Here is an 11,462-nt window from a genome sequence, read left to right as displayed (position 1 = left end):
CTTTTTTCTTTTTTTTTTTAATTTTCCTTTGTTTTTTTGCTCTGGGAAGATGACAGTACACATAAACCCCCAGGTGTTTTCATGCATCTTAGCTATAGCATCATGATGAAGACATGAAACATTAAAAAGAAAACGAAACCAACCGACAACAAAAAAGCCAACAACACACACAAAAAAACCCCAGGAAACAAAAACCACAACAAACAAACAACTCCAACAACTCAGGAATAATTCACAGCAAGTATATGCATGAATACTAGGACACATCTAGAGATGGTTTGTCGGCCTCTTGCCCTCCTAAATTGCACTTCCTGGTGATCTGCTGAGGGCCCTTCTGGTCTTTCCCAGGGTCCAAAAGCACATGGTAAACACATTCAACAGAAACTTTTATTTAATCATTCAGTAGAATGTGTGGTAAGTGGCAATTGCAATCATATTTAAAGACACAAAAGAGTTCTAAAAATGTGTTTTACTTTTTGGTGGTGTTTTTTTATAGACAAAATTATTAAGTGTGGAACTGTAAAAGGAGAATAAACAGGACAGTAGTGAAACACAAATTATTTGAGGGTTCCTTTGTGGGGAAAGGGCTACAGTCTTCATCAAGAAGCCAGCTTAACTGGAGCTGAAGCCTTGCTGTGTGTGTGTGCATGTGTGTGCACAAGTCAGGCGTACACTGCCAGGCTGACTTTTGAAAGCACAAAGAAGTCCCACCTCTATGTGAAGTTACAAGCTTTTCTTTCTGAAAATGAAGTGAGACCATGAGAGGAACAGTAGAGAAGACTCCTTTAGGGTCTCGACATACATTCAAGGGGCAGGAATTCCTACTTTTGGAACCATTCTTCTGGAATCTGAAATAAATCCCAAACATGCCTCTGAATCATCAAGTGGGCATTTCTGATGCGTCAAAACTCAGCATTATCCCAGGAAAGCACTGACAGTAGTACAAGTATTGTGACAGCCTTTCACAAAATTGTCACCCACACATACAGAAACTAGAAACGTTTTTTCCTCCCTTTGAGATTTTTTAAAATGATTTTACCATAAAAAATTGCATCACTCCTAGCATAACTATTGAAAACAAGTGGTAACAGTTTGGGGCAAAGCCAGTTTATTAGGTTTCTGGGATTGTGTCTTGCCCTTCCCCCAGCTTGTACAAAAAAACCCAACTTTACAATTTGGTAAAGTGAAAATACATATACAAAGTATTTGGTACTTTTGACATCAATTTTGTGGGCAGAACACGACCACTGCAAGCCAGGAGCATAATGAATCCTGCATTCATGACCACAGTGCCTTTATGACAGAACCATTAAAACATGCTTTGTGCTGAAGATGAAATTACATACTGGAACATTGTTTCCATACAATTTTAATAACACAAGGGCCTTTAATTACAGGTGTTGAATAATTAAAAAAAAAAAAAACAAACATATTTGTAGATGTTTGATATAAAATTTAACAGTAACATCATAGCTACATGATTTCCTTACCTCAACCCCAAACCTGACCGACTGACTTTGGAATTCTTCATTCTGTTTTTCTTTTTAAGGAAAACAAAAATAAAAATAAAAGACAACTTTGCTGACATTATACAAATAGTTAAGATGGATCCTTTCGAGAAGGATTAAGGACATGAGTGAAAAACAAATTGTCCAAGAGGACTGTAAACCATAATTATTTACAATAGTATACACATAAATCCGTTTCTTAAAAAATCATTAAGGACACTAGTGTTAAAAAGCTGATTATTTCTGAAAGGACTGTAAATCAAATTCTAGTAATGTAAGGTTCAGAGTGAACATAAAAGTTCCCTTTTCCAAATGCTTCCTAATGAAAATTACTGTCACTGTTGTAGCAGCTTTACACAAGAAAAAAAAAGCAAAAACCCTTTAATTTTTGTAAGCATCTTAATCATATTAGACCAAACTGAATGCTCTTTCTGAATCTAGAAAAAAACCAATACATTTTTCTTTTGTCAGTATAACTTGCAATAGAATTACACCTTATTAACTGTAATAGTTTAAATAATATTAGTTATCTTATTTCAATAATTTGTTTCTAATGTGATCAGTAGGGTGGCAGCTTTCGAGCTGGCCCTTCCATTTAGTTTCCAGTCAGCATCAGATGCTAGACAATGCAAACCCAAATCTTCATTTTTACTTCAATTCCTTAAAAACGAAGTCACAGAACACTGTTTGACATGCCACGTGAATGAAGTTATAGACTACATTCTATGGCTTACATTTTGCTTTATGTAATTACGTGCAACCTAGCACCATTTTTATTATTAAACTTGACCTTCAGACAGAACAGAAATAAAACTGTTGCAGTTATGAGAACACAGAAGAAGATGGTTCCAGAGGAGTAATTTCCCTCATCTAACCCACCACTAACTCACATTAGTAATGCCAAGGATGTCCCACATACAGCCATGACATTACACAAGCAGGTTTTAGCTCAAAAATCTGTAACAGATGGCAGATCTTCCCCATATTTCAAGACATAATTTATTTTGCATGCAGAAGTATTTTAAGTAAATCCCATATTCTTAACATTTTGTCCTAAGCACTTCCATCCCTAAAATATGTTATCATGGTGGCTGCAAAAAGCTTTTTCAAGGTATTTGAAAAGCATTAATCATCTCTAAAATCCTCTGAAACCTGTCTTTGAAAACCAGTAGGCTTTTGCCAACTTCTTCACTCACTTCTTCTATCTACTTAAGTGTTTTTACTTACCCTGGGGCACTCAACTCAAACACAGCATCTTTAGAATTAAGTCCTAATTGAAGTTCTAAAAAGGTCAGAGAAGTAACGGACTGTTACAGTCCCAGATTTACCCCAAATCCTGTACTACAGTACTTTCCATAAGAGGGAATGCATAGATTAGTCTTACATGCTAATTATGAAAAATTAATTATTAAAAATTAAATAAGTGTCAAATAATTGCCTAGAGGTAGGTACAAGTCTGCCACTTCTCTTAAAATTCCCATGAAGAAACAAAGTTTACAGTGGAACGACAGGCCAAAAGCTAGCAGCTTGCACCTCCACTGACAGCCCAATCTTTATCTGACAGTCCTGGCTTGTTTTTAAAATAAAAAGTTCCTTGCTTATCAATTTGCTAGCAGTCACCAAATATTCCTGTCAAAACTTCACTTAAAAGTCTGCTTTCTTGTATAATTATAGTGAAACTTCAGTCATTCAGAAAGTACATTTACAAAGTGCAAGAACATGAGATGGGCACATCTACACCAGGAAAAAAACAAACACATTAAACAAAACAAAACCAACACATTAAAGTGCCAAAGAGATTTGCTATAATTGCTACCAAAACCTGGAACTTTGCCAAGAGCGTAATTTTGAAGCATTTGCAAACAAGACAAGATAGTTGATAGCATGATTTAACACCAACAGGTCATGGCAGGCTTTGATTCAGGCTTTATATGTATGTCATCACGATCTGGGGGTTGACTAAGCATTAATGGCTTGTGACTTTTAAGCTTGTGAGCCAGTGTCATAAATATGGCCTCCACATGGTCATTGTCATTGGGGTTTTTGGCAGAGGTTTCAAATAATGGCATACTGTGAGTATCAGCAAACTTCTGGGCCAAGTCCGTGGGTACCTGAATAGCACTTCTCAGGTCACATTTATTTCCAACAAGAATCCGTGGGATGTCATTGGCAAGAAGGTGTTGTTTGCATTCCTCTATCCAGGAAGGCAGACTGTGAAAACTAGCAATGTTTGTCATATCATACACAAACACAACAGCATGTACATTCCTGTAATAGTGCTGCACCATGCTCTTCCTGAAGCGCTCCTGGCCTGCTGTATCCCATAGCTGGATCTGTAAAGGGAAAGACAACCAGAGAAAAAAATGTTTTATTACTCATGTTGGAAAATAAAACCAATAACTTGTAGCTAGGGGAGTCACACAATGACAGAAATTCACTATTCTCAATTACTGATCCTGAAAAGTTTGTGCTGAAGAAAACTGTTGCTTTTACACAATTTCAGAAACTTTTTATTTCAAAGCTGCTCGCAGTAGAAGCCAGGAACAAATTATAATGCAACTTGATCACAAATGCAAATTTATGAAAGTTTATTTCAGCACATATTTTGTAGTATTTTTACAAAACCAAATATGGCAATAGCACTTTTATTGGAAAAAACAACATAAATTTACAGCATAACTCTCAGCTGATGTAATTTTTTATAGCCAAAAATAATGTCCTCTTCCCCAAAGTTTTGTTCTTAGCATGACGTTAACTGCCTATCATGGTACTATATAAAAGTAGGAATAAATCAAATCATGCATGAGTAACACCACCACCACAAAAAACAGGACAAAGAAATCTTTCACTGCAGTGTATCTCTATTGCAATCAAACCTTCCTGTAATGAACCTCTAACTTAAGCTTATTTAATGCTTAAACTAAGACCATGCTGTGGCTTGTAGTATCAAAGCAAGGATAAAAGGGGGGGAAAAAAATAGCATTAAGCTTCTGTTAGCTTAAAATGCTACTATTGTTTCCGAATACACATAATTCTATCCCAAATAGATTGAATGCATTTGGTTGACATCCAGTCAGTGTAATGGAAAAAAAACAACATTCAGAAGAACTTAAATGCTTTCAAACTTCTCAGGTCCAGACTACAACAAAACAAAACAAGCCTTGAAGCACAAGCAGAGGTAAAGAACAACTAATAAAAACTTTAAAAGCACCAATCATCCTGATACCCTGGAAGCTAGGAGTGCTCAGGTGTGTAAAGAGAGCATGCTACAGAGTTGTGTGCTTATTGGACACAGTGATATTTTAAGAAACTTGCTCTCCAGCAGACATGGGACTGCTGTATAAAACAGTCAGAGCCAGTTCCCCTACAATGCTAGATTAACTGCACACTGTAAGAAATAAACCAGTGTGTGGATGTATCACGCACACCTTAGTGATGGTAGTTAAGAATAGCTGAGTCCTGGCTTCTGTCTGTCCTTTACAACTAACCCCTCACGGCAGAGCGGCAGAGGCAGTTTGATTAGTCCTTCAGCTTGTAACTCTTGAAAATGTCACAAGGAAATGTTTCCTCCCTGGGAACAAAAGATTTTCTTCAGACTCAGAATTCAGCTGATGTAAAGGATGCAGCTAAATTTAAAATTCAATCCATTCCCATGAAAGGTACAGCCGATTATTTTCCCTTGATCAAATTGTTCTCCCATTACTATAGTTCCGCATTCCTTTGATCCAAATGTTTCAGTACAATTTGTTTAGAAACTGCCAGTGTCTTGAAAGTTGCCGTGTTCACCATTTTTACGAGTGATTTTGATCTTTAAAAAAAAGGCAAAAAGGAAACCCAAGTGCCAGGGAAATTTGCTGATGGCAAGAAGATAAGATGCATCACTGATAGACAGGAGGATTACAGTATCACATAAATTATTTTTTGAAAGTTGGAACAGTAGAAACAGGGTGAAATGGAATTGAAGCAGATATGGAGTCTTGATAACAGTGACTAATAATAAAAACTTTTCCTCTAATTGCAAGATTCATCCGTTTGGAAATTATTAAATGGATGATGATCCAGATACACACGTCAATCACAGGACATTATGAATGACTAACGTGACAGAGTGAAGGAAGAAGAGCAAGTGATGTTTCAGGACGGTGTGACTTTTTCTGCAATATTATGTTCAACCCTGGTTACCCATCTCGATAAAACTGAGATGGAAGCAGGTGGAATTGGCAGTTATGGGTTTCATCAGGGATCAGAGAGTTTACATGAGAACATCACAGCAGCTTGGCTTCAGTAGTCTAGTCCAGTGACCTGCAACTTCTGATCCACAGACTTACAAAGATCCACATGCTGCTTCTGAAAGGCTCGTTAAGATTACTAAGAACAGGAAGGCAAGTCACCCTAGCCTCCAATTGCAGGAAATGGGAGTCAGCTGCAAGCCATCTCATTTTAGCACAAATACCTACTTTTTGCCAATGGTACTGCACTCTGAACACACTGCTTCTCCACGGTCTGTTAAGGGAGCCTAGACAGTCAGATTACATATAGGCTCAGAACTTTGGGTAAGATTAATTCACCTCCCTAGGTGAGAGATACTTCTAGTTCTATGCAGTTATAAATCATTATGAAGTCAGGAGACTCATGGAAAATTTTAATCAATTTAGAATCTGACAAATTAAAGGAAGAGGAAAGAAGCACAGACTGTAGTAATCCCTATATTCAGATAACACAATGTTAAGGAACCACTACAGATAATCTTGGAAAATGCTGTATCAAATTAATTTAAAGAGGGAGCTCATTTTCACAGGCAGCTGTGAGCTTATGCTTCTCTTCCCACTTCATTTACAGAGCAGAAATCAACCAAGCACAGATCCACAAGTGTATTGCTAGCCTTGGTTAGAGAAGAGGAAATTAAAGGCTTATATATCCTCCAAATTAAGCTTAAACTACAGGTCCTCCTAAATTTTGTTTACACACAGCTTTCAAGCTTGAAGGCTATTATCTCAAATTTAAAATGTTAATATTCTTGCTATGGAATCATTTGCACTGAGAGGCAAATCCTTCCCCTTTCACACTTTAGAAGTTGCTTTTTTCCTCTTAACAGGTGAACTTGAGGAGAACATTCAACTTCTGGCCCCCAAAATATATTTGCTCTACTGAAAATCAACACTGAAAATGTTCACGCTAACAGAAGTGCCTTGATGAATTAACATTAATATCACTGTTTACTTATTAGTTCAATACCATCTATCTTCAAGGATGTACATTTTTTTAATAGCCCTTTAAAATGTCTGATATGAAAATCTGGTTTAACAGCATAATTCAATTAATAAATTAGACAAAATAAATAAAGCGGACAAAACCACTTTGTCACACTCCCTAGATATGAAAAATGGTACTTAAATATACTGACTCGGCTATCACCTCCCACCTCCTGACTCCTTTTGTGGATCCAGAAAAGCTATTTTCCAAACAAGGATTCCCTTAGCATGCATGGTTTATAAAATGCTAGTTAAAACATAACTGGTCTTTAATAAAGATAAAATTGTAACCTATATCTCCTTCTACAAAGAGTGGGGAAAAAGAAACAAACAACTTGAAAGAGCTCAGAGATGTAGAACATGATGTTTGGACTTTCTTCTTTGACTTTCATTTGCACCCTTTGCTCTTTTAATGTTGGTCAGCAAAGAGCGACATTGTTTTCTTCAATTTTCAATGCTTAGAATATTTAGAATGAAAAAAATTAATTTGTTGAAAATTTCAATGCATTCATCATCAAGGCATTGGTGTTACGTACAAAACTGTCAGCCTACTGTAAAAGCTACAAAGGAATACACTCGTCCCTATGTCTTGGACTTCTACACCATTCCTGTGTGGGAGACCCCTGGCGAGAAGAACTGTGCCTGTGTTCCTGCCAATGACACAGCATTTTTCCAGCTGTGAGGGAAATGCTCAGTACTGTAGCAGCAAAAGAATGATCATGCAGCTGGCTGGGGGAAGGTAGGAAAGAGAAAGAGAAAAGACTACTTTATAATTTCCTTCAATGGAAGAGGAGAAATTCCTCTGCTCAGCACAGCAAGAACAGCAGTAATTTGGTTCATCTTGAGCTTCTCTCTTTTCTGGCTCAGCGGGCATTATAAGCAAGAACGGTGAAGATGAGAGATAGCAGGTGGCAAAGAAATAATAACTGCTGCATACTTGATGACACACAGCATCCCCCTGGAGTCCTGGCCACAATGATAAAGTTTATTCCTTTTAAAGCTGAAACAGAAATGTCCTGAAAAACAACCAAGCCTCCTTCAGTTCTCTGCCTCCCTCAAACAGAACTAATATTTTCAACACGTAATATTCTCAAGAATGAAGCAGAACCATCTACCACAACATATGTAACAAAACAGAACAGTAACTGATGTGAAGCATCTCAGAAGCGTGGATTAGGCTATGCTCCTCTCCACTCCCCTCTGACAAAGGCCAGTCACAATCCAGAGGTGGGGAAAATGCCAGTCAGTAAGATGGTGCTGCTAAGATATCCCTCAGGAGGTTCTCTCCTCTGTCACGGAGAGCGACAGACCAGGGAGTACAGAATCTCCGCTACCAGCCAAAGAAGTGCTATTCAATGGTTTTATAAAGAAAAAGAGTTAACAATGACTCTTACTCATTTTTCATTTTTTGTGAAAAAGGATATGAGGTGAAAAAAACACAAGAGAAAAAAAGCAAATGGACTTTTATGACCTCCACAATTTCCTGAATCAGTAAGTATGCAAGGAAAAACTGTAACTTTAAGCTACATGCATGTAAAATGTAATTACTAAGTCTGGTGATAATAAACACAAAAGTACAATTCCAAGACTACCGTTACTTCATTTTTCCACACATTATTAAACTTTGCTTATAGGAAAAAACTGTAATACAGAAATAGAAGTGGATTCTTTTTAAAACCATGTTACTTCTAGTAAACAAACTGCACTTGTAAGCAGCTATTAACCTAATCTGCAAATGACTGTCAGGATCATCATTAGCATTTATGTATCTACCAGGCAGATTAGGTATATTTCATATACTTTAAAATGTGCTTGTAAGTGCAAAGAAGGCAAACCAACATTTTTTTCCTCCCACCCAATTTTTCACTGAATTTCATTTTGTATGACTAAGATTCAGCTAAACATATAATCAGAGTAAAAACCAATGATCAAACGTGAGCCAGGTATCCAGCCTGTTGCTGCCTGGTTCTGTACCACATTTTCCTAAACATGCCACAATCTTAACAGAATCCTAAAACAAATTAAAAAGTAGCAAAACATTGCTATCACTGATGCAGCAATTTACTCCTGAAAAATGTTTGGTTTCTTAGTGGGACATTTTAGAGCAAAATTATCTTAATCATGGCATCCACATAGCTTTATGGACTTGAAGGTTAAGACAATTAAGTGTTATTCTTGATACACAACAGAATTTCTGGGAGGCAACACGCTGCTAACAGGCACAGACAACATTAAAATGCTGCTAACTAAGAGATCTACCTAGAAGTCAGTTTAAAGGATAAGTTATTGATTACCACCTATCAAAAGCTGTGCAAACATCTAGCCTATGATAGAAATTTTTAATTATCACAGAAACCTAGTAACGACATTTTCAATAGAAGGAAGGCAAAATAGTTTTACACGAAGCTGCAGAGCAGATACAGCTGAGGCTACTGGATATGCAACACAACCTCACTGAACCTCTGGGCTACAGAGGTGTGACGGAAGAGCCATGAGACGTACCATGCAGAACCACATCTGTGAGTGGTATGGTGGCCAGAGAAGTTTGGGGTATTCAATCCACATGGAATAGTTTGGGTTGGAAGGGACCTTAAAGATCATCTAGTTCCAACCCCTCTGCATGGGCAGGGACAGCTCCCACTAGACCAGGATGCTCCAAGTTCCATCCAACCTGGCCTTGAACACTTCCAGGTAAAGGGCATTCACAACCCCTCTGGGCAACCTATGCCAGTGTCTCATCACCCTCACAGGAAAGAATTTCTACCTAATATCTAATCTACCCTCTTTCAGCTCAAAACTGTTACCCCTCATCCTATTCCTACATGTCCTTGGAAAACGTCCCTCCCCTGCTTCCCTGCAGCCCCTTCAGGTACTGGAAGACCACTATAAGGCGTCCCCAGGGCCTTCTCTTCTCCAGGCTGAACAGCCCAAACTCTCCTAGCCTGTCTCCATAAAAAAGGTGCTGGGTCCAAGGGCTCCGTGCCTCACGCCAACCTCGCTCAGCCCAGCTGGCTGCCCAGCCCTTTGGCAGCAAGCTGTCCAGGCGCTGGCGGAGGCTCACCGGCCTCAGCCTTCCCGCATCTTCCTCCTCTCCTGCTTGTCCCGGTCGCTCTGCTGCTGCCTACAGCGATACTGGAGCCCCGAACCAGCCGCGGGCTGCTCCCTCCTGTCAGCAGCTAGCTCGGGTGCAGGCCCGCTCCCTCCCCAGCACCTTCGAGCCAAGCGAGGCCCCGGGCGGGCAGGGGCCAGCAGCAGGCCCGGGGGCCAGCAGCAGGCCGGGGCTGGCAGGGCCGAGGCGGGGGCGGGAGGGCGGCGGGCCCCCTCACCGCCCGTACCTTGATGCGCTCGCCGTCGATGGTGACAGCGCGCTCGCGGAAGTCCACGCCGATGGTGGCCTCGGTGCGCTGCGGGAAGCGGCCGGCGCAGAAGCGGTAGGTGAGGCACGTCTTGCCCACGTTGGAGTCCCCGATGACGATGATCTTGAAGATGCGGGAGCGGGCGGGGGGCAGCCCGCCGGGGAGCGCGCCGCTGCCCGTCAGGCTCAGCTCCAGCGAGGACTCCAGATCGGCGGCCGCGGCCATCATGGCTCCGGGGCTGCGGGCGCGCGCCCCGCGCTCCGTTAACCGCCGCCACACGGCACGCCAGGGCGCGCGCCTCGGGCCTGCTCCCGCCCCACGGCAGCGCGCGCCTCTCGCGAGAGTGGGGGAGGTGGGCGGGGGGGCTCGTGCCGCGCTGGGGGTGCGGGCCGCGCCGGGCGGGGCGGGCGGGGGGTCAGGGCTGCGCTCGCTGCGGGGCAGGTCTGGTTCCCGGCTCTGGGAGCCAGCCCCTCCCGGGCCGGCCTGTGCCCGGCAGCCCCGCGGTGCCCAGGCCCGCGGCTCGGTGCGGGGGAGCCATCCCGGGCTGCCCTCCAGGCGGGCGCTTCCACCGCAGCGAGAGCGTCACGGAGCGTAGGAGGTTGGAAGGGACCCCGAAAGATCACCAGGATCCCCCAGAGCGGGTTGCACAGGGACGCATCCAGGCAGGTGTGAATGTCTGCAGAGAAAGAGACTCCACAGCCTGTCTGGGCAGCCTGTGCAGCGCTCTTGTCTCCCTCATGGTGAGAAAGTGTTTCCTCATGTTTACATGGGACCTGCCATGCTCCAGCTTGCACCCACTGCCCCTTGTCCTAGCCCTGGGCACCACTGAGAAGAGCCTGGCTCCGTCCGTCCTCCTGACACTCGCCCTTTACATATTCATAAACATTGATGAGGTCACCCCTCAGTCTCCTCCAAGCTAAAGAGACCCAGCTCCCTCAGCTGTTCCTCATAAGGGAGATGTTCCACTCCCTTCATCATCTTTGTAGCTCTGCGCTGGACTCTCTCACGCAGTTCCCTGTCCTGCTGGAACTGAGGGGCCCAGAACTGGACACAATACTCCAGATGCGGCCTCACCAATGCAGAATAGAGGGGGAGGAGAACCTGTCTTGACCGACTAACCACCCCCTTTCTGAGGCACCCCAGGATGCCATTGGCCTTCTTAGCCACAAGGGCACATTGCTGGCTCATGGTCATCCTCCTGTCCACCAGGACCCCCAGGTCCCTTTCACCTACACTGCTCTGCAGCAGGTCAGCCCCCAACCTGTACTGGTACATGGAGTTGTTCTTCCCCAGATGCAAGACTCTACATTTGCCCTTGTTGTATTTAATTAAATTACTCTCTGCCC

The 11,462-nt window shown here is 42.1% G+C and overlaps 1 protein-coding gene across 1 annotated transcript; it reads right to left on the bottom strand.

Moving 5' to 3' along the window:
* Positions 1-1,091: 1,091 nt before the first annotated feature.
* RAB33B (RAB33B, member RAS oncogene family) lies at positions 1,092-10,425 on the bottom strand. The gene is made up of 2 exons (XM_051619906.1): positions 10,096-10,425; positions 1,092-3,841 (listed from the first exon to the last, which is right to left on the bottom strand). Exons 1-2 carry the CDS (start codon positions 10,342-10,344, stop codon positions 3,398-3,400), a joined length of 693 nt encoding a protein of 230 aa, XP_051475866.1. The 5' UTR covers positions 10,345-10,425; the 3' UTR covers positions 1,092-3,397.
* Positions 10,426-11,462: the final 1,037 nt, after the last annotated feature.

Source organism: Apus apus, chromosome 4 (genome assembly GCF_020740795.1).
Source record: "Apus apus isolate bApuApu2 chromosome 4, bApuApu2.pri.cur, whole genome shotgun sequence".
Taxonomy (NCBI): domain Eukaryota; kingdom Metazoa; phylum Chordata; class Aves; order Apodiformes; family Apodidae; genus Apus; species Apus apus.
Note: the sequence above shows the minus strand (reverse complement) of the source record. Positions and strands in the feature narration are given on the sequence as shown.

Coding starts and splice junctions, on each gene's coding strand:
- RAB33B (XM_051619906.1), bottom strand. CDS start 10,344: ATGATGGCCGCGGCCGCCGATCTGGAGTCCTCGCTGGAGCTGAGCCTG. Junction 3,842..10,095: donor TCGACGGCGAGCGCATCAAG/GTACGGGCGGTG, acceptor TTCCCTTTACAG/ATCCAGCTATGGGATACAGC.